The sequence below is a fragment of the Penicillium riverlandense genome, assembly GCF_028828495.1.
Source record: "Penicillium riverlandense strain IBT 135883 chromosome Unknown utg000002l_segment0_segment0, whole genome shotgun sequence".
Classification (NCBI taxonomy): Eukaryota; Fungi; Ascomycota; class Eurotiomycetes; order Eurotiales; family Aspergillaceae; genus Penicillium; species Penicillium riverlandense.
Genome location: NW_026643195.1, coordinates 1890905 through 1911602, shown reverse-complemented (window position 1 = coordinate 1911602; position 20698 = coordinate 1890905). Strand labels below are relative to the sequence as shown.

The 20698-nt window shown below is 50.2% G+C and overlaps 10 protein-coding genes across 10 annotated transcripts; 7 read left to right on the top strand and 3 right to left on the bottom strand.

The window, feature by feature from the left end:
- Nucleotides 1-393: 393 nt before the first annotated feature.
- Nucleotides 394-3005, top strand: N7474_003070 (uncharacterized protein; the record flags this gene model as incomplete). Its single annotated transcript, XM_057194485.1, is given in 3 exon segments — nucleotides 394-1457; nucleotides 1469-2270; nucleotides 2319-3005. The coding sequence occupies 3 exon segments, from the start codon at nucleotides 394-396 to the stop codon at nucleotides 3003-3005; spliced, it is 2553 nt and encodes an 850-aa protein (XP_057055840.1).
- A 282-nt stretch (nucleotides 3006-3287) lies between these two features.
- Nucleotides 3288-4169, top strand: N7474_003069 (Zn(II)2Cys6 transcription factor domain-containing protein; the record flags this gene model as incomplete). The annotated part of the gene is made up of 1 exon (XM_057194484.1): nucleotides 3288-4169. The coding sequence occupies one exon, from the start codon at nucleotides 3288-3290 to the stop codon at nucleotides 4167-4169; it is 882 nt and encodes a 293-aa protein (XP_057055839.1).
- Nucleotides 4170-4213: 44 nt separating this feature from the next.
- Nucleotides 4214-4939, top strand: N7474_003068 (uncharacterized protein; the record flags this gene model as incomplete). Its single annotated transcript, XM_057194483.1, has 1 exon — nucleotides 4214-4939. One exon carries the CDS (start codon nucleotides 4214-4216, stop codon nucleotides 4937-4939), a length of 726 nt encoding a protein of 241 aa, XP_057055838.1.
- A 95-nt stretch (nucleotides 4940-5034) lies between these two features.
- Nucleotides 5035-6063, bottom strand: N7474_003067 (glycoside hydrolase family 130 protein; the record flags this gene model as incomplete). Its single annotated transcript, XM_057194482.1, has 1 exon — nucleotides 5035-6063. One exon carries the CDS (start codon nucleotides 6061-6063, stop codon nucleotides 5035-5037), a length of 1029 nt encoding a protein of 342 aa, XP_057055837.1.
- A 385-nt stretch (nucleotides 6064-6448) lies between these two features.
- On the top strand, nucleotides 6449-8124 carry N7474_003066 (uncharacterized protein; the record flags this gene model as incomplete). Its single annotated transcript, XM_057194481.1, has 2 exons — nucleotides 6449-7782; nucleotides 7842-8124. The coding sequence occupies 2 exons, from the start codon at nucleotides 6449-6451 to the stop codon at nucleotides 8122-8124; spliced, it is 1617 nt and encodes a 538-aa protein (XP_057055836.1).
- A 782-nt stretch (nucleotides 8125-8906) lies between these two features.
- Nucleotides 8907-11295, top strand: N7474_003065 (Zn(II)2Cys6 transcription factor; the record flags this gene model as incomplete). The annotated part of the gene is made up of 6 exons (XM_057194480.1): nucleotides 8907-9238; nucleotides 9438-9815; nucleotides 9867-10117; nucleotides 10166-10300; nucleotides 10359-10458; nucleotides 10539-11295. The coding sequence occupies 6 exons, from the start codon at nucleotides 8907-8909 to the stop codon at nucleotides 11293-11295; spliced, it is 1953 nt and encodes a 650-aa protein (XP_057055835.1).
- Nucleotides 11296-11612: 317 nt separating this feature from the next.
- On the bottom strand, nucleotides 11613-13353 carry N7474_003064 (cytochrome P450; the record flags this gene model as incomplete). The annotated part of the gene is made up of 2 exons (XM_057194479.1): nucleotides 11613-13135; nucleotides 13194-13353. The coding sequence occupies 2 exons, from the start codon at nucleotides 13351-13353 to the stop codon at nucleotides 11613-11615; spliced, it is 1683 nt and encodes a 560-aa protein (XP_057055834.1).
- Nucleotides 13354-13828: 475 nt separating this feature from the next.
- On the top strand, nucleotides 13829-15319 carry N7474_003063 (Cytochrome b5; the record flags this gene model as incomplete). The annotated part of the gene is made up of 2 exons (XM_057194478.1): nucleotides 13829-14059; nucleotides 14114-15319. 2 exons carry the CDS (start codon nucleotides 13829-13831, stop codon nucleotides 15317-15319), a joined length of 1437 nt encoding a protein of 478 aa, XP_057055833.1.
- An 870-nt stretch (nucleotides 15320-16189) lies between these two features.
- On the top strand, nucleotides 16190-18108 carry N7474_003062 (uncharacterized protein; the record flags this gene model as incomplete). The annotated part of the gene is made up of 2 exons (XM_057194477.1): nucleotides 16190-16791; nucleotides 16851-18108. 2 exons carry the CDS (start codon nucleotides 16190-16192, stop codon nucleotides 18106-18108), a joined length of 1860 nt encoding a protein of 619 aa, XP_057055832.1.
- A 168-nt stretch (nucleotides 18109-18276) lies between these two features.
- Nucleotides 18277-19951, bottom strand: N7474_003061 (putative extracellular lipase; the record flags this gene model as incomplete). The annotated part of the gene is made up of 2 exons (XM_057194476.1): nucleotides 18277-19308; nucleotides 19358-19951. 2 exons carry the CDS (start codon nucleotides 19949-19951, stop codon nucleotides 18277-18279), a joined length of 1626 nt encoding a protein of 541 aa, XP_057055831.1.
- Between the last annotated feature and the right edge of the window lie 747 nt (nucleotides 19952-20698).

The following is a 20698-nucleotide window of genomic DNA, read 5'->3' as shown; positions in this document are numbered from 1 at the left end:
ACAATGCGGCAGCAGCTTCTTTAAAGAAATGCGGAGATTAGCCATAGTTGACTTTTTTTTTGGCGCAACTCCAGACCTTGGGGTACCATCCCACGTAGTTAGCGTCAAAAAGCATCAAGCGCGGGGTCGGAGATTAATCTAAGCTTCTCTTGAAGCCCTGATAGTGTTGATCCTTGCTGGTTTTATATTTAGGGTGCTCGGCCCTCCCAAGCTAGTGTCGGAAAAAACGTCGGCCATGAGTGGAGTATCTGATAGCAATCAAGGCAAGAATTGATCTTTAATCAGTAACATAATGCAACCTATACAAAAGAAGAGGATTTCCAGCCCTTTAGCTTTTACGGTGGCTGAAAAGACATTACTATAAGACCTTTTTTACCTTCACTTCCATTGACCATGTCTGTTGCGAGCACTATGACACTCTCCGGATGGAGATGGCGACAACACGGCAAAGTCGACGAAGAATGGCACCAGTGTATACATGACAAGCCGACGACGGAGATTTTCACCGACCTCATTGATGCTAAAGTCATCCCAGATCCGTTCATCGATGAGAATGAACGCCTTGTGCAGTGGGTCGGCGAGGCCGACTGGGAGTATGCCTGCGACTTCCAGTATGAGCCTGACTCAGGTCACTCCCGTCAGGACCTGCTTTTTGCGGGGCTGGATACCGTGGCAACGGTCTATCTGAATGACCAGGACAAGATTCTGGAGTCGACCAACATGTTTCATCGGCACCGCATCGATGTTACAGGCAAACTACGCCGCGGTCTGAATACCCTTCGCATCGTGTTCAAGAGCGCCCTCCATTATGGCCGTGAGTTGGAAAAGACGCATGGAAGCTATCGAGCCTTCAGTGGAGAGAATCCGAGAGTGCATGTTCGTAAGGCACAGTACCATTATGGCTGGGACTGGGGGCCCCTGTTGGTTACTTGCGGACCATGTGGGGAGATCAGCCTTGAGACCTATGCTTCTACGGTGGAAAACGTTTTTGCCGATGCACAGGTGTCCGAAGATCTTCGAACTGCGTCTATGAAAATCTCTTTTGATGCCATTCTGGACAGAGATGTCACTGCGGATGTCACCGTCACTGCTCCCAGCGGCCAAGTATTCCGTTCAAGTGCAGCCCTCAACCTCAGTGCAAATGAGACCCAAGGTTCGATTTCACTAGAGATTCACCAACCAGAGCTCTGGTGCCCTGTGGGTCATGGCCCTCAGGTCTTCTACCTAGTGGATGTGGCAATCGTGGGTCCCGACCAGGTTCCTCTTCACTATGTCAGAAAACCTGTTGGCATACGACGTCTGCGTCTGGTCCAGCAACCCTTGATTGACGAACCAGGCACTTCCTTCTTCATCGAAGTCAACAACCAGCCTGTGTACTCGTCTGGAAGCAACTGGATTCCCGGTCATTCGTTTCTCACCTCCATGACGGCCAAAGACTATGCTTCAGCCGTTGACCTGTGCGTGAAAGGAAATCAAAACATGTTACGGATCTGGGGGGTGGCATCTATGAACACGATGCACTATATGAGGAGTGTGACCGACGTGGAATTCTTGTCTGGCAAGATTTTGCTTTTGCCTGCGCCCAGTACCCTTGCTATCCTGAGTTCGCGGCGAGTGTGAAACGAGAAGCCGTGGACCAAGTCAAACGGCTGCGGCAATACTGTTCTATCGTCCTCTATGCCGGTAACAACGAGGACTATCAAATCGCCGAGATGCTCAATCTGAAATGGGACCCCGAGGACCATTCAGGCGACTGGACCAATACAGACTTTCCAGCGCGGACGCTCTATGAAACTCACTTGCCCGCCGTGGTTACCGAATATTCACCCGGTGTTCCCTACCATCCGAGCTCACCTTGGGGCGGCAAGGGGACGACAGACAGGACTGTTGGAGATATCCATCAATGGAATGTCTGGCACGGCTCGCAGGAGAAGTACCAACTCTGGGACAAGCTCGTCGGTCGGTTCGTCTCTGAATTCGGCATGCTTGGCTTCCCGGCTGCCAAGTCTATCCGTCGTTATGTGACCGACCCGGCGCAGCGCTATCCTCAGAGCCGTGTGCTGGATTTGCACAACAAAGCGGATGGCGCAGAGCGACGATTGGCCTTGTACGTTCTGGAGAATATTCGAGTGAACTCCTTGGACCTCGACAGCTGGATTTATGCCACCCAGCTCATTCAAGCAGAATGTCTTGGTTTTGCTGTCCGAAGCTGCCGACGTCAGTGGAAAGGTCCAGGCCGAGAATACTGTGCTGGACAGCTCGTATGGCAGGTTCGTGGAGTCCCCGAGTTTCTTTTATCTCACCACTCACTTTTCTAGATCAATGATTGCTGGCCAGTCTCCAGCTGGGCCATGGTCGATTTCTACGGAGAGAAGAAGATGGCTTACTTCATGACAATGCGTGACAGTGCCCCTCTCGCTCTTGGAATGAGTCGTTCGACACCTGAGCTCAAGAAGCTCAAGTCACCGCCTCCTCAGATTCTCGCTCCTCCCCATGACCTTGCTTCAAAGAAAAATTTCGTTGATGTGTGGGCCGTGAATGGGACATTGAAGGATTTTTCAGCCCAAATTGAAGTCCGACTATATGATATCGCAACCGGTGCTCTGCGCGAGGAAAAGTCAATGGACGTTCAAACCCTTTTGTCCAACCGCACTACGGAGTTACTGGAAGATTTGAGCGTCGACGACAAGACCGCCGTCCAGGCAATCATGAGGGATCCTCAGGATGGTCATGTCGTTGCCCGCGCATCGGACTGGCCTCAGCCACTGAAGTATGTCACTTTGTCTGCATCTCCAAATGTCACTGTATCGGTGCTGGACGGTAAGCTCGAGATTCGGACAGATGTGCCTGTTAAGGGTGTCGTAGTTTATGTTGCCGATGACCGTGAAGTTGACTTTGGGGACAATGGAGTTGATATCTTCCCGGATGATGTGTATACTATCTATGCGCAGGGCTTGGCCAAGGACAACAGGGTGGAAGTGCGGTATTACGGATCGGGTTTCTAGTTTAGAGCAGACTCAAAACAGTCTACAGGCTACGTGCTACGGTTTAGAATTCACAATTTTTTTTTTTTTTTTTTTTTTTTTTTTTTTCTATTTGTTAAAGCTTTCATCTCAACAATTGCAATAGTTAGGGTTACCCCGAACAATCTGGATAGTTCTAGGGAAAATTGGACCAATGAACATCAAGCGGGCAATTGACGAACGGTAAACCGTGGGGGCGCGGAGCAAGCGTCGGCATTATTATTGCGGCTTTTCACTAACTTGGTCAGTGCGGGGACATTTAGCATGCTACTGCACCCCGAACATTCCTCCGCATACTGCAATCATTTCTTGGCCCTAGGCATTATTGTCCAAGGAGAGCTTTTCCGACGTTTTACCCGTTTTGATAGTCCCATGTTCAAATCCTGCAACTACTGCAGACACAGGAAGAAGAAATGTGTCTTGGACAGCCCGTGGGCAAGCCGCTGCACCGAATGTGACCATCTGGACCTGGTCTGCGAGTTTAGCCGGCGTCAGCCCAGCCTGAAGCGTCGCAAAACCTCCCAGCGCATTGCGTCACGAGTCTCGGCTGTCGCCGCCGCAGCTTCTGCCCCGAGTCCTGCAGAAGAGCGCCAATGGGCCAACACAGGCAGCATTGTCTCTGTCGTCAAGGACGGGGATAGTCAGTTAAATTCTGCGGGCGTTACTCACTCCGATGGCCAAAAGATTATCCTCAAAGATGATAATTCAGATACCCCAAATTCAACAGCAAGAAAATATTGGGATTATGTTCACCCGCTCACTCCGTTTGTGCCATCAGAAATGATCCAGGACGGCAATGAGAGCTGGGACCCGGTGCTACACGAATGTGTCGAGCTAGCTGCCAGTATCTGGCTTCACCATAGGCCCAATTCGGATCTGCCGCAACGGGCCAGTGATTCCCTGGCATTGGTGACTCAGGGCGAGATGACACTGCAATGCCTCGCCGGTGCCTTGTTGCTGATGCTTCGTTTTCCTGTCGAGCGTGACTCTGTACAACGGGTAAGCAGCCAATCTAACACCTTTCTTGGATTCGTATTGAATAAAATCAGGTATTCGGCACCATCCACGCTGCTTTACTCATTGGGGAGGAACTACCAGCTCCCATTCTTGCGGGCGCAGTCGTCGCCAACACCTGGCTTCGGCTAGTCGGCTCCCCGCTAACACCGCTTGACATCCCAAACGATTTCTTGATGAGCTATACTCAATCGGTGGATCCTTCTACCTTTGCGCATCATTATCTACGGATCTCCAACCTAGGCCTGAGCCTCGACCGATTAAGACTTGCGGAGGAGCAGGAAGGTCTTGGACCAGATGCAAAACTCTCGTGGTGTCGGCTTGAGTATGAGTGTTTATTCTGGGCGGTACAACTTCCTTCATCGCTACTTGACCTTCGCGATGAAATGCCAGCTCGACCAGAGGCGATCACGATCCATTCGCTCCATAATTTGGTAGTCCTGTCGTTTTACGCCACGGTACTTGGTCGACAAACTACCCTTGGCAAGATGCTGGCCTTGCGCCCTGTACCAGGTGTGCTGCATTATATCTGTTCCCTCGTTCGGTCAGTGTTTATCTGCCCGCGCGAAATGCTCATTCATTGGGCTATCCTCTCGGACATCCAGGCCACTACAGCTCACATTATTCTACAACTTTGGCGCCAAACGCAGTTTGAGAATTTCCGCGGTCTACTGAATTTGTGGGATGACGCGCTGGACCGCTATCCCGAACTGGCCCGAGAGGTGCGAGGAGAGATTGGTTCTGGACCCTGGACTATCGACCAGACAGACGGCTATTCCGTATTCTGGACGTTTCGCGATCTTCGTAGCTTACATCTTGAGGATGCAGTTCCGCAGTTAGCCGCTGGAACCATGTCTTCACCAATTCCTTTCGTGGGCTACAGTTACTCCGCTGGGCAATAATCTGATTCACACGCGTGAATGACGATAAATGAATATTCTATTCTACTCTTGCAATCTATTTTGTCCTGGACCTAGCACTTTCGTTGCCTTGAATTTCACGGCTGAACGTCCGCTGTCGCAACTCCCAACTCGCTATCCCCCTGGCCATAATACATAAGCCATTTGCCGTGGAATTGAACCATGCCCTCACAGAAAACAACCTCGTTGACCTGCCCAAGGTGCTCGTTCTTCGCCGATACAACAACCGACGGGCGGTCGAGACGCGCCACTGGGCCATCGCTGAGGTGCTCAAGGTCGATCAGCATCTGGCTGATGGAGTACTGGTTGTTGTGGAATCCCGGTGCACCGCGTGTGGCAACATTGTACACTAGAATCCATCGGCCGTCTCGAGTCTTGACCGGGGTTGGCCCAGGTTCCAGCAGTCGGTTTTCCCAGTCATGGACTCCAGTTGCAAAGTACTTATTGAAGGGCCATGCGCGCCAGTGGATCAGATCTTCACTCTCCGCCACACAGAGGTATGCCTCGCCAAAGATCATCATAAACTTTCCGTCTGCCGTTTTCTCTGGGAAGATCGCGCCGGACTTGGAGTGACCGAACCGGACCTCAGTTCGTCCATCCAGAGCATTTTCGACATCTATGAAGTTCGGGAACAGTGGTCCACCCTGCTTCTCCCAGTGTACCAGGTCTGTGGATGTTGCCAGACAGAGTTTCGGCACTTTGAGATCCCACGCCGTGTAGGTCATGTAAAACACACCATCGATGCGCACAACACGCGGATCCTCGACACCACCGCCAAGTTCCCAGGGCTCGCTAGGCTCCAGTATTGGACGATCCAGGCGCGTGAATTCATAACCATCCGACGACCATGCCAGTCCAATAGTGGACACCTTAGCAGCGTTCTGGGCACGATAGAGCAGAAACACTGTGTCATCCAGGACAATGGCCGCAGCATTGTAAATGTATGCCGATTCGAACTCATTTGCCGGGTTGGGAACCAGCAATGGATTGCCAGCATACTTTGTAAAGGGACCTAGTGGAAATATAGGTTGCTTGTAGTTGGCATCGCCCTCGCGCGAGTCGCGTGTGATGGTGGGCGGCGTGGAGGAATATGTGGTGGACGGCATGATCTCGAAACGTAACAAAAACAAGTAAAAGTAAAAGTACTATCCATAGGAAGACGAGAACAATTGCGCGTTATTTATTATAGATTATTACTTTCTAATTTTACAACGGAAAGAACGTCGGCGAGATTTTTTTCTTCTACCCCGCGTGCCGGCCCAAGGTTCAGGGCTAAGATGGGCTGGGCCTAGTTTAGCATTTCCCCCGGACTCTTGTCGGAAAAATCGTCGGCTTTTCATCAGTAACATGTCTGCTCTTAAATATGGAGAAGATACATGAATGACAGCAAATCCTACCCCGGATCTCCATTGTCTCCATTGGAATCTGCAACCCAGAAAACTCGAACATTCTAGCTCCCTAGCTTCTGTCGATCAGTCATTCCTCACATCCATGGTCTCCATTCAGGATGAAAAGGCCTCTGAGGCAGAGCATCTCGAGGCGCCAGTCGACGTCTTCCGCGATGTGCGTGGTACAGCTGCTCTGGAAGTGTGCACGCGGTTGGAGCCCGTCCAGAAACTCAGCAAGCGCATGATTCAGCTCTATGCCATCTGCAGCCTGGCCTTTCTGGGTTCAACAATGGGCGGCTACGATGGCTCCCTGATGGGCAATCTAATTGCCATGAAGCCCTTTCAAGATCAATTTGGTGCAAAGATTCTGGGAGTGCAGACCGGCATTATCATGAGCATGTACTCGATTGGGTCTGTGTGCGGTCTGCCTTTTATCGGTCCTCTCACCGATACGTGGGGTCGTCGCGTAGGCATTGTCATTGGATGCGCCTTTATTATCATGGGCACCATCATTGAAGGCGTCTCTCATCACTTGCCCCAATTCCTTGCCGGCCGGTTTTTCCTCGGGTTTGGTGGCATTATCTGCAACGTCGCCTGTCCGTCCTACGTCGTGGAATTTGCCCACCCAGCCTATCGTGGCGTTATTACTGGTTTCTATAACTGCTGTTATTACCTTGGTGCAATCTTGGCCGCCGCCGTCCTGCGTGGCTGTGTTCACTATACCACCAATATGGCCTGGCTCATTCCCACCTGGTTGCAGATGCTTTTCCCGTGCATCTTGCTAATTGGCTGTGCCATATTCCCCGAGTCGCCGCGCTGGCTGTATGTCCATGGACAGACTGAGAAGTGCCGTGAAATACTGGTCAAGTACCACGGCAACAACAACCCGGAATCCCTCTACGTGAGGATGGAAATGCATGAGTTTGCCGAGGAACTGGAACTTGATGGTGCAGATAAGCGCTGGTGGGACTATCGCTCGCTGTTCAACTCACGCGCCGCCATTTATCGTGCCATCCTATGCGCTGTCGCTGTCTCTGCTTTTAGTCAGTTGACGGGCCAGTCAGGTGTGTCGTATTTTCTACCCGCCATGCTCAACACTTCCGGTATCACAAACACTGCCACCGTCCTTGATATCAACCTGGGCATTACCCTGGCATCCGCCGCAGCCGCTTGCCTTGGTGCCAGCCAGATGGACCGATTTGGGCGGCGCAAGATGATGATCTCCTGCTGTGCAATTCTGTGTCTCTTATGGGCTGGTATGGTTGGTGGTACAGGCGGATACCATATCTATAAAAGCATCCCCGCCGCCGACGCGTCCATCACCTTCATCTTTCTGGTAGGCATTGTTTTCTCTGCCGCCTACACGCCGCTGCAAGCTCTGTACCCTGTCGAGGTTCTGGCATTTGACCAACGCGCCAAAGGCATGGCCCTACAAAAGTCAGTTCACTCGATATCTTTATATGTATGTCTCTCGTCTGGTGCTAATACCTCTCTAGTTTTGCTGGGAACGCATCCGGTCTCATCAATCAGTTTGCGCTTCCCATCGCTCTTGAAGTGATTAGTTGGAAGACTTACTTTATCTACATGGCCGTGTGCTTTTTCCAGGCTATTTACTATTATATCTTTATGGTGGAAACAAAAGGGCACACACTCGAGGAGCTGAATTTGATCTTCCAGGCCCGAAATCCTCGTAAGGCCGCTTCCTTACAGAAAGAGGAGGTGGATGAAGAAATTGCCAAGGTGCAACAGGCCAAGCAAATTGCCGCTCATGATACGTGAAGCCAATATTCCAGGGACAGAACGAAGGCCACTTCGGATCGCTCGCAGTGTACGTAAAAGTCATTGGCAATAGACTCAGCTTCTGTATGAAAGTGTTACTTGGTCAATAACAGTAGAAATATTACTTGTTCTTGTCATCTTAGGTATCTAAGCGTTTCCCATTCTGTTACTTATCTAGCTCTCAAGACTTTTTACAATTCTGTCTGTGGGAAAAAGTCGGGCACACCAACAATTTTGCTTTTTTTGGTATCGAGTTGTTGACGAGACAGCTTTTGTTTCATAATAATCTGTCTATGATCGATTGTTCTGCAAAGCAGGAACTATTCATGTACCAATCTCAGCATGTTAGCTCAGGGGACGATGTTGCTCAGAATTGGGACAAAATAACCACTGGACCAAACATTCTTAGTCTGTTCATTTTCCCAGCTCGACGGAAGAACGCCGTAAGTATCACGTGGTATCTCTGATAAACAAACAAACATTAACAAAATCTATAGGGGCTCACAATCCGGGGGACCTGGATTTTTCAGCATGTAAACGCGTGTACTAGGTGATGGAAGCTTGATAATATTGTGGGCGGTGGGAGCCGGAATAGCACGGTTGGTGGATTATGTCTAGTAGTTATCACATGACATTCAAATGACTAAGATATTAGTAAAAATGTATGTCAAAATGACATTTTGGGTCCCGAGATAACTAGCCGCTTTTGGCACTTCATCATTTAGCGTTGTGTTTTAGCAGGTCTTCAACGGTTCTGAGAAGTTGGGAAAAGCATATGGATTATGGCCCCTCCTTGCATACAGTCATCCCGCTTTGATCCCAAAATCTTTGGGCAATCTAACCCGAACCCATATCCATATGACACAACACGTGTAACCGAACTGCTGAGGAGCAAGCGCCGCCGCCGCGATATCAAGTCATGTTTCCCGTGTCGGCATCGGAAAGTCCGCTGTGATGGGCATGTTCCTTGCTCGACTTGTGTGCAGAGGGGACATGCGGAGCTTTGTTGTGCGCCGGGGTCCCCTAAATTGGGGATGAGCAGTGGGAATGATGGTTTGCCGCGCGCTTCCGAGCCTGGAATTGGTGATGATATGACTGGAGGCCAAAATGCGGTGTATGTAAAGAACCCTTTCTTTTTTCTTGCTTTGGAGGCCCGCGTTGTCTTGGTCGATGATGTCTTATCTGACCAATCTATCCCGGCTTCAATATCCAACACCGTCTTCTTCCTTTACCTTGATACCTACTTACATGTCCGACCAGCCCTGTGACCGGAAATGATTGTGCGACTGGATCCGTGGATCCACCCCCTCTAGCTCCGATACGCAAGATATCAGCTCCATGATAAAGCGTCTTGAGAACATCGAAACGCAGATATCTTCTCTGAAAGCAGACTTGCAGCAGATTCGATGCGGTAGTACTGAGGGCGGGCCGCATGTCCCTCCACAAGCCAGCTCTCCAAGAAGGCTATCAAGACCAGCCAAATCCCCTGGAAGGCATTTCGTAGAGGAGACCACAGGAGCAACCATCTATCTGGGCAGCCACTCCGACCCCCCGGCCGCATTGGGTCTCAGTGATGCCCTTGTGGTAGACCAACTCGTCCCGCGAACGTATCCTTTCACGAATTTATGGAGACCAGAGGCCGGTGCAGGAGAGATTTGCAAGACTCTTCCTGAGGATGAGGATATCATTCGGTATGTGAGCATACCCGAAGTTCTACACATGCTAAATGAGATGTGTTCCAGATACTGGCAGGCCTATCAGACCTGCGTATACCCTTTTTATCCTGCACTTGTGACACACGAACAGTTCAATACTTCGCTATTTTCTTTTCTTGACCGACGGGCTGCAATCCAATTTGATAGTGAAGGCGACCCATCTTCGCTCGATGACACTAGCCCCTCGTGGCTAGCGCTCCTATTTGCCATGCTTGCATGTGGAGTGCAGTTCTCCAATGATCCAGTCAAGGAACGGGATCTGCGAACAAAAGTTTTCGGTATGTTAATGAGTGACTAGTGTGAGTAACCTCAGCTAAGGGTATCAGTCTGTTCATCCTTCCAGTGCCTCCGTATTTCAAACTTTTTCAACAATACCGACATGGATCAGATCCAGGCCATGGCGCTTATTGGGCATTGTCTGCGCAATAATTTGGACACCAATAGTGCGTGGATCCTAATGGGTATGTGGTTTTACTGATGAAAGTGATAATTGTTGGTATGATATGCTGACGGCTACAGGGTCTACTCTACGTCTTGCTCAAAGCATTGGACTCCATGAAGAAACTGTGTCAGCTGGATCATATATCCCCTCTGTAAAGTTGCAGCGAAAGCGACTATGGTAAGTACTTTACAATCAGTCCATCAGTATTCTTCCCATTACCTACCGAAGAGCAATTGAAAAATACCAACGAAATCTAGGTGGATGCTCCTATGGCAAGACACTTTTCTCTCATTTACATACGACCGCCCACCGAGCACAACCAAATCAACCAGCAGCATACCATCCGACCCGGACTCAGTATCTGGCTACTCATTCGCCGAATGTATATTTGCCGTATGCCAGGTACTCCTCAATCGTACCTGCGAAGAAGACTGCGAGACGCTCGCTGCGGTACTGACATCCAAAAGACGTCTCGAGAACATTCTCGGCTCCACCGTTCCATCTCTAGTAGACAAGCGCCGCTGCCGCACTCTGCAGGACCATCTTGAGCGTCTGGCACTACGTATTCACGTCTCATATGCCATTTGCCGGCTCTGCCAACTAGCCCTACAGAAAGCCTCTTCGCCCATGTCCGACGACCCAGATATACACACCGAAATTCTCGCAACAGAATGCATTGACCGCGCCACAGACGCGGTTGAAGGCTTTCTAGACATGCACCGCCTCTCCTCAGCCGTGTGTCGCTCGTGGGCATTCGTGCACAATACTGTCAGCTGTGCTATCACATTGCGGAGAATAGCCGCTGATACCACCGTCACTGGGGATGCGTATAGGCCTAACGTAGATGCCTTGGTTCAGCGGCTGATATCAGTCCTGGAGCGTGAGGAGCTCCAATCTGCGTGGGAGGACAGTGATACTAATGTGCGCCATTTTGGGCCTTATTCGAGGGCATTAAAGGCGTTTAGATGGCCGTCGGCGGAAAATTTCGTTGCTTCCGGGATCGGTACGGATTAGGGAAAGGGAGGTTTGTTGAAATTACCGGAGCGAGGAAATGCGAATGGTAGTAGAGAAGTGAGCCATTTTGAGTCAATTTATAGGCGTGGAATCTATGCAGTAAGCGTGTGAACATATTCACGAATCTTTGGAGCACTCTCTTGCATATAAACCCACGATCCTCTAAGGAACAGAAATCTATTGTATACTGGAACATAATGTATAAACTCTATAAATCGATATCTAATAACCAACATTCTACTTGATCGACGGCATTTATCTGCTCATGAGTAAAACTAGCTACTCTCCCAGCCAAGTTGCCTGCCCCTGTCTTGTCCCTACGTCCTTCTCTTGGCGCGCACGTAAAAGTTCAGCGGGCGAATAAGCTGAAACTCAGGATCGTACTCGACAGCCTCTAAGCCCTCACGGAAGAACTCGTAACGAGTGACCAACTCACAGAGCAAGATCTTGATCTCGAGTAACGCGAAATTGAACCCGATGCAGCCACGCGGACCCGTGGCAAAGGGCATATATGCGCAGCGGTGTTTGTTCTTGACCTCATCAGTAGTCCAGCGATCCGGGTCAAAGTGGAGTGGGTCGCGCCAGATGTTTGGATTGGTGTGGATGGCGTACAACGCGGGAATGAGGACGCTATCAGGCGGGAGACGGTAGCCGCCAGGCAAGACAACCTCAGTCTTGGTAGTACGGCCAGGCTGGAAGGAGGCATTGTGAAGACGCTGTGTTTCTTTGACAAAACTGTCGAGATAAGACAGGCTGTGTGCCAGCTCCGGTGTCCAGGTGACAGAGCCGGTGGGGTTGGCAATACCATTCTCGCATAATTCTGCGTATAGACGCACTTGTGTGCCTTCATAGGTAACTAGGCAGTATAGAAGCCAAGACATCAACGATGAGGTTGTCGTGAATCCCGCTCCCGTGACGATGAGCATATTGGCGAGGACCAGGCCCTCGGGGAACTTTCGGCCCGTCTCATCAACCGTGTTAAGGAGGTAGTCGGCCACACACGAGGCATTGACTGCCGCATCTGCCATCGACATTCCCGAAATTTTAGATCCCTTGACGCGGGCGATGTTTTCTTGTAGGAGAGAGTAGATAGTGTGCTGAACCTGCTTCAGACGTGCAGGGTCACCAAATGGCAGATGTCGGTACCATTCGCCACGCGCCGTGACCTTCTTGTTCAATGACAAAAGGTTTGCTATATTGGTGACGATAGGATGCAATGGGGCGTCGATGTTCGTAAAGTGCTCAAAATCAGTTCCCAAGGAGAACTTGCCGATGGTCTGTGACGCCAGTTTCACCATGTACTGGTAAACGTTCCATGATTGACCGCGTGCATCCAATTCATCAAAAACGGCAAAAGACTTGCGCACGCACTCCTGCATTAGCGGAGTGTAGTGACGGACCGCCTTGGGACCCATCGCTGGCGGTAGGAACTTGTGGGCTAACCGCCAGTTTTCTGTTTCAGTGTCACCTATGAAGATAGCCGTATTATCCTTGACTCCCCACAAGGGGTGGTTCTCGTTGATCTTCTTGGTCATATAAACCGATTCCGCCATAGCCACAGCTGCCACTTCGGGGCTGTCGGTCAGATAAATTGTCTTTCCCATATTGACAGTGCGGATAACACTCCCGTATTTGCGAAACAGACGGTAATGATTTCCCAAATGGTCTGGAAAGATCTCGTAGTAGCTACCAACCAACGGCAGACCATCAGGACCCTGAGGGCTTTGGATGGCCTTCCCATCGATGCGAAGGCCAATAGGGCTAGTAAGCAACGACAGTCTTGTCAGGATATCGTCCACTGTGGTCAACTCCCGATCATCTTCGCCGTGGAAAGTGATGCCTGTTGGTCGCATCAATAAAAGGCAACCCCAGTATCAAATATAGGAAATTCAACTAACCTAGCGGTTGTGCCACATGGAACACGCCTCCTACGGCACGTTTCACATCCTCCAGTTTCCACTTTGCGTCCAGGGTTACTGGTTGTGCAGTTGACACATCGTCTCCTACCAGATAGAATGACGGACTGGGATTTTGTGACGGAGCTAGGGAGATAGGCATGGTGACTAATCTGCTCTTTGTGACTTTGAGGCAAGTGTCGATCGATCTTTATATATGCGCAATATGCACGCGCAGGGACGGTAGTTTAGCTTTCTCTCCTGGCCTAACAATAAACAGAAGGGATATTTGGGCCGGACCTGCCCCATTCCAGGAAAATGACTGCTCATTTCCGCTTCTTCCGTTCCTCCCCGTTGCCGATTTCCCGCGAATTCCATGGCCAAGGCTGGGTGTCCAAAGCACTCCGTCAACAATTTTTACAGAGTAAAATCAATGGCTCTTTCGACCGAAGTTCGCACGAAGTTGATGGTTGGACACGTCCGCCATGAGCCCCAACATAAAGTGGGCCCGGTGGCTCGTTGATAAGTCGGGTTACTCGGCACTTACGTTTCGAATGTTACAGTAGCCATTGTATGATTTCTCTATATATATCTGGCGACTAACGAAGATTTATGAGTTCCTAATCTGCATCGTCATAATGTATACTCTTGAAGAGGTTCAGAGGCATAACAAACCCGACGATGTCTGGATCGTCCTGCACAACAAAGTCTATGAGGTTACCAAATATCTCGAAGACCACCCCGGCGGCAACGCAATTTTGATTGAGGTTGCTGGCACTGATGCCACAGAGGCTTTTGAAGAGACTGGTCATTCTGATGAGGCGAGGGATGAGCTGGCTAAATATTACCTTGGTGACTTGCCTTCTGAGGCATGCTAGCACTCTTACCTAAGTACTGGGCCGTGAACTAATGATTTTTGGTAGGAGCATGCTGAAGCAATCGATGTCTACCGCCCCATCTACGAACAGGTGTCACAGACCGCTGCTGTGGCTGTCAAAAAGACCTCGCCCAACCGTCTTCGTTCTCTAACTCGCACCGTATTCCAAGTAGGTGTTACAGGTGCCGTGGGAGCGGCTGCGTTTACTGGCTACCAACAGGGACTTAAGCCATTTTTCCAATTCATTAAGCAGTTGGCTGGCCATACCTTTTCGGTCTTCTCTGTTTCCGCTTCAACGAGCCGATTCTGGTCCGGGTTCGGCGTCGCGAGTGTAACTCAGCTTTCGCTGACAGTTGGTTTGGCAATGTGGATTTCCACCAAACTGGATGTCCAGCAGGAATTCACGCATCACTTGCCGCACCGCCAGTCCCGACCCGACCGAATCATTTTCCGCAAGAGACTTTCCCCGCGTGGTAATACCTTTACCCAGAAGAAGCACACACACCCATTAGACCCTCGCAAGTGGAAAAATTTTCCCCTGATCAGCAAGGAAGTCGTCTCGTCCAACGTGTACCGATTTGTTTTTGGCTTGCCGAACGCCGACGACGTGCTCGGTCTCCCCACGGGCCAGCATATCGCACTGCGAGCAAACATCAATGGACAAAGCGTCTCCCGTTCATACACTCCAGTGTCAAATAATACAGATTTGGGTCGCATCGAACTTCTGGTCAAAATATATCCTCAAGGCAAAATGACAAAGCACCTGGAGCAGATGCAAATTGGCGATTCGGTTGAGATTCGTGGCCCCAAGGGTGCAATGCAGTATACGCCATCTTATGCAAAGCATGTTGGCATGATTGCCGGTGGCACCGGTATCACGCCCATGTTCCAGCTTATCCGAGTGATTTGTGACGATGAGTCCGATCCAACACAGATCGACCTATTGTATGCAAACAACACTGAGGAAGATATCCTGCTGCGTCAGGAGCTGGACGACTTTGCGCTTCGCTGTCCACATAAGTTTCGCGTACAGTATGTGCTCTCGCAGCCTGCTGAGGGCTGGGAGGGCCATCGCGGTTTCGTTAGCCCGGAACTTATTCAACAGTTCCTGGCACCGGCCGATGCGAGCAACAAGATGCTGCTGTGTGGACCACCACCTATGATCAATGCAATGAAAAAGGCGCTCGTGGGACTTGGGTGGGCTGAACCAGCTGCTTTGTCGAAGGCTACGGATCAATTGTTTTTATTTTAGATTGCATTTGTTCGACTTAATGCAAAAAAATAAAAATAAAAATAAAAGAAAAAAAACGGGTTGCAGGATATAGAAACTAGGGATAAGGAACGTGATCTTTTTTTCAGCCTGATATAAAGCAAGAAACATTCACTTTAGGGCAGTCATACTCGGATTTATTTTTCGATTGTTTGAACGTAGCGTTCTAGATGTGGCCCCGGCTGTAGTATCTCTACCGTCCCTTATCTTCTTCAGTGTAGTCCAGAAACTTTCCCAGTGAATATTCACAATATTTGCCATTTTGTTCCTGGTTTTCTCCCTTTTCTTTGCGGAGGAAGGTGAGGTAGAACAATGCTCCACCTCCACTCCGATTCCGAATGATGTGCCCGCATCCGATGTCTTTTCGTTACCTCCGAACCGTCTCCGTGCCGTCTCCGTGCCGTCCCCGAAACGTCTCCGAGGCACCGAATTGGTTCTTTTCGTCCGCTCGCCGAGACAATGAACCTCCCAGACAACCAAAATTTTGATTGGCTGACAGGCATATCCGCCATTAAGTAAACTTGAGTTGGTATTTTGAGCCGATCTAACCGGAACTACCCAAAGCGCATTGTGAAGAAATACCGGATGCCCATGGCATACTTGGAGGCGATACTTAATGCTCACGAATATGTGGATTAAATTTGTTAGTCTGCAAAACGTTCCGTACCACGTATCATTTGCGTCAATTTCATGTGAAGAAAATAATATATAGAGAGAGAAAGCCGCACAGTAGCAACCTCCCGTCACGGCCACGCCATTCTGCATTCCTGCGCCACATTGACATACATTAAGAATTGAGCATTGGTTGTCTTGCACCTCGTCTTTACTTTTCACCCGCCACCACGAGACCAAATGATAAAACCAAGAACGGACCGCCCCGTCGTCGTCCTCGGCGCCGGTGTCCTCGGTCGACGCATTGCATGTGCTTTCGTGGCAGCCGGATACAACGTGCACATCCGTGACCTATCACAGGATGTACTGAAAGAAGCAATGGCGTACATCGACATGCACAAAGAAGAGTTTCGCTTAATGCCACGCTCCAGCAAGGTCAAAGAAAGTACCAATGGGGACGACGGTGAAACCATGCCATTCGGCAATTACAAGACCTTCAATGAAATGAAGCCAGCTGTTTCGAATGCATGGCTTGTTATTGAGGCTGTCCCCGAGAAGTTGGATCTGAAGAGGGATCTATTCGCCGAAGTTGATGCTGCGGCTCCATCGGATTGTATCCTGGCTTCGAACAGCTCATCGTTTAAGTCCAGGTTGATGATCCCAAAGGTTTCAGTTGAGCGCCGTAAGCGTGTGCTTAACATGCATTTCACTATGCCGCCGACTATCCGGACAGTGGAGCTCATGACGGATGGAGAGACAGATCCAGAGATCTTTCCATATCTGGAAGATGTGCTGGGTGAGTGTGGGATGATTCCAGTCACCGCTCGCCGGGAGTCAACCGGGTAAGTATTGCTTGCTTTCTAAGCCATTTCTGTGACTTAAAATAGCTGATTTGTTATAGGTTTATCTTTAACCGTTTGTGGGCGGCAGTTAAGCGCGAGATCCTCTACATCCTATCGGAAGGTGTTAGCGACCCAGCTGAGATCGATCTGCTCTGGGAGCACATGTTCAAGAACGGGCCACTGCCTTGCCAGCTAATGGATCAAGTCGGGCTAGACACGGTCGCCTTCATTGAAGACAACTACGTGCAGGAGCGCGGGCTTGACGCTAGACCGACCGTCGGTTGGCTGCGCAAAGAATATATCCAGCGAGGCAGGCTAGGCAAGAAAAGTGCCAAGGGTGGGTTATACCCACCTCTGTCTACCACAGCTGAGGCCAATCAAACCAATCCGCACTCCGCGGCTAAGGAAGTTTATCTACTGGATGTTGGTCTAGGTTCCAATGTGTGCGATGTTACGCAAGTGCACTCCAGCGGCAAGATCCTGCGCTTGGATCTGGCTACCCAAAAATTAACGCCCGTGGTCGTCGGCCAGAACCTACCGGATGGAATAGATGTTTCGCTGCCGACACACCGGATGTTCTGGACGAACATGGGCCACAGCACAGCTTCTCGTGATGGGTCCGTGTGGTCGGCAAATTTAGACGGGAGTGAAATAAGATGTCTATTGCCTACGGGAAAGGTGCACACGCCTAAGCAACTCGTTGTCGACGAAACGAAGCAGCAGGTGTACTTCGCCGATCGCGAAGGCACTAGTCTACACCGATGCAACTTTGATGGTAGCAGCCATGAGGTTTTGATACAGAACCGTGCACGTCCAAATGCTAGCCAACTAGAGCGTATGGAACAGTGGTGCGTCGGCATTGCTGTCGACTCCGAGCGTGGCCTGCTCTATTGGACGCAGAAGGGACCCAGCAAGGGCGGCCGGGGTCGCATTTTCCGCGCTAGCATTAACAACCCAGAGGGCGAGACCGCGGACAGCCGCTCTGACATCGAGCTGATATTTGACAACCTGCCGGAGCCAATCGACCTTGAGCTTGACTGCGCGAAACAAATGCTGTACTGGACCGATCGGGGTGAGCATCCCACTGGGTGTGCGTTGTATTGTGCATATGTTGGTGGTGGTGGTGCTACCGACTTGCAGAAGGTTATTCTGGCGCGCCATTTCCATGAGCCCATTGGCCTAAAGCTGGATAGCCTCAACAACAGAGTGTATGTGTCAGACTTGGGGGGAAGTCTGTACTCGGTGTCGTTGGATGGCAGTATGAAAACGGAGCTGTTGCGTACTGAGGGGTGCTATACGGGGATTACTTTGGTTTAGATAACTCGCATTTATATACTCGCCTCAGGGGCCTGAACCGTGTATGCGTAACCCGCAACTTGACATTATTGCTAAGTATTGAGTATAAGCTTTAATAGAACTCCTTCTTGTCGGTGGCCCCAGGTATGCGTGTGCAATCAGTCTTTTGTCTCTAATTTCTAGATATATTCATGCAAGCTGCGAAATCTCGACCTTCGACCACCAAAATTCTGTCTCAGGTCTGGCCCAGTTGTCCTCTACAAACTTAGCAGCCGGAGCCACCGCGCCACCAATTAGTTCTTCGTTGTCCTCACCGAAAACCATCACACTCTCCGCCTGTGGCGTGTAAGGCTTCCACCGAGGTCGTTGAGCATACCGACCTTCCAAGGCATTGGGATCGCCTTTAGCAATGAAGCTAGTCAGATAGGCATGGAGAGTTCCAGACAATTCCTTCTGCGACTCTGATATCTCCGTAATGGCGCTGTTGTAGGTCTCATAGTACATATTATCGCCGTGGTTTGCGCGCCCAACCAGTGTTCTAGGCAATGCCCAGTGGTACAGGTAAACAGGCACGCCTTGTGCCGAGGCAAACTGCGCAGTCTGGCGGACAGGAGCGACGTAGGCGTAGTGACCGTATGCAGCCTCGATGCGTTTGTATTGCTGACCCACTCCTTGGCCATTGCGGGTTTCGGTGTACGGCGAAGTAGAATCGGTGCTCGGATCGGGATATAGTTTCTCAATCGTGCCTAGGTCTGCTGCTGATAGTTCCGGGAGCAGGTTGTGCCAGAACTTGCGGAACTCGGAGGACTGCGACATTTTCCTATCCACGTACATCGTTCCTTCGTTGCTGTTGAAGCCAGTCATGATTGGCACTTTGTTCCATAGCTCTGAAGTCCATGCGTCCAGAGGTTTGCGCGAGATGATGTCTCCGTCTATCACAGGCTGGAAGGCCCATCGGAGCGACGGATTGTATTTGTCGAATATGACGGTCTGAGCGTCCGTGACTGTCTTACTTGGCAGCGAGCGTAGAAAAGGGAATATTTTCGATTGAGGAAGATCGTCCGGGCAGCCAACTTCTCGAAGAAAGTCCTGGAATTGCTGCTCATGAATCTTCGCATCGTAGGGACGAACTGCTCGAGAAGTTGGTGATCCGGATTCTAGAATGACGCGGTGGAATAGGGGCGGGTGTTGTTCATCATAATTGAGGAGATGGTGTCCGATCTATCAACCGGTTAGCATATAGTAGACTTTCGAAGAGTCTTAGTCTTACAGAGTGAGCTCCCGCTGAAAGACCAAACAAAGTAATATTTCCAGGATCACCACCGAATCTATCAATGTTCTCGTGCACCCACTGAAACAGAAGCACTTGATCGCGCAAGCCGAGGTTGAGAAGGCCCTCCTTCTGACTCAAAGTAGAAGGCAAAAACCCCAGAGCTCCAATACGGTAACCAAAGCTTACAGCGATAAAGGGATCTTCAGACCATGCCACCATAGACGCAGTGTTATGCATCGCAGCCGCACCGCGATTGAAGGCGCCGCCATGGATGTAGATCGCCACGGGGAGTTTTGCTGCGTCATCAGTTCCGGCAGGTCGGAACACGTTCGCAGTCAAGCAGTCTTCGCTTTGTTCCAGCTTTGGTCCGCCTGGAAGTAATGCTTTGCCTGGGGCTGCGGGGCCGTATTTGGACGCATCAATCGTATCTGTTGATTGAGGAACCGGAACAGCGGGTTTGAAGCGCAAGTCTCCCACGGGAGGAAGGGCATATGGGATTCCCAGGAAGGAGTCTACAGTCTGATTTTCAAGTTGTATGCCCACTACCTGACCTTGGGCCAGGGTGACAGAGGGGGGTGTCGGAGCAGCCATGGTTTGTATGGGTGCTTTGCAGAGATGGGCAGAGATATATGAGTTATCAGTTTGGGACAATTGTCGACTATTTTCGGGATCAGAAGTATGGCCCGAGATGTGGGGAACCAAAAGGGAGGTGTTTATCATGACAATTCTGTACATTTGTGTGCGGCCGATCATGTTGCAAAGTAGGGAACGTTCTTGCATCCATCTCAGCATGTTAGCTCAGGGGGAAGAGCGCCGGGCTCATAACCCGGAGGTACGATCCACTTCTCCAAAAATAAATCGAACAAACATTAACTCCGCAACCAGGTCCCTGGATCGAAACCAGGACATGCTATCCTACCTTTTTTTTTCCTTCTTCTTCGAATATATTTTCATACTTGCTATGATCCAGAATTCTAGATTACGTTATTAAAACTCTTCGAACAAGTAGGCAGCAAAAAAAAAAAAAAAAAAGGTAGCGTCTAATACAACATTTTTGCTCCTACCGCACGTGTTCCCGCCAGCCGTGACACCCAGCACCGCCTCACAACAACTCCTAATCATCATATTACCAACTTTTAGGGTGTCTTTAGGGACGGTTTAGCATTATTAGGCTTCTGTTTCGGTAGGATGCTTTATAGTGGGAAGGTAAGAGGCGAGATGACCCGAGTGACCGAGACCAATATATATAGTACGGGTAACGCGGTATAGGACGTCGTGTTAAGATACGTTTCCTTGAAAAGGGCCGAGGCCGTCTAGACTGATAGACCCCTCCTCGGT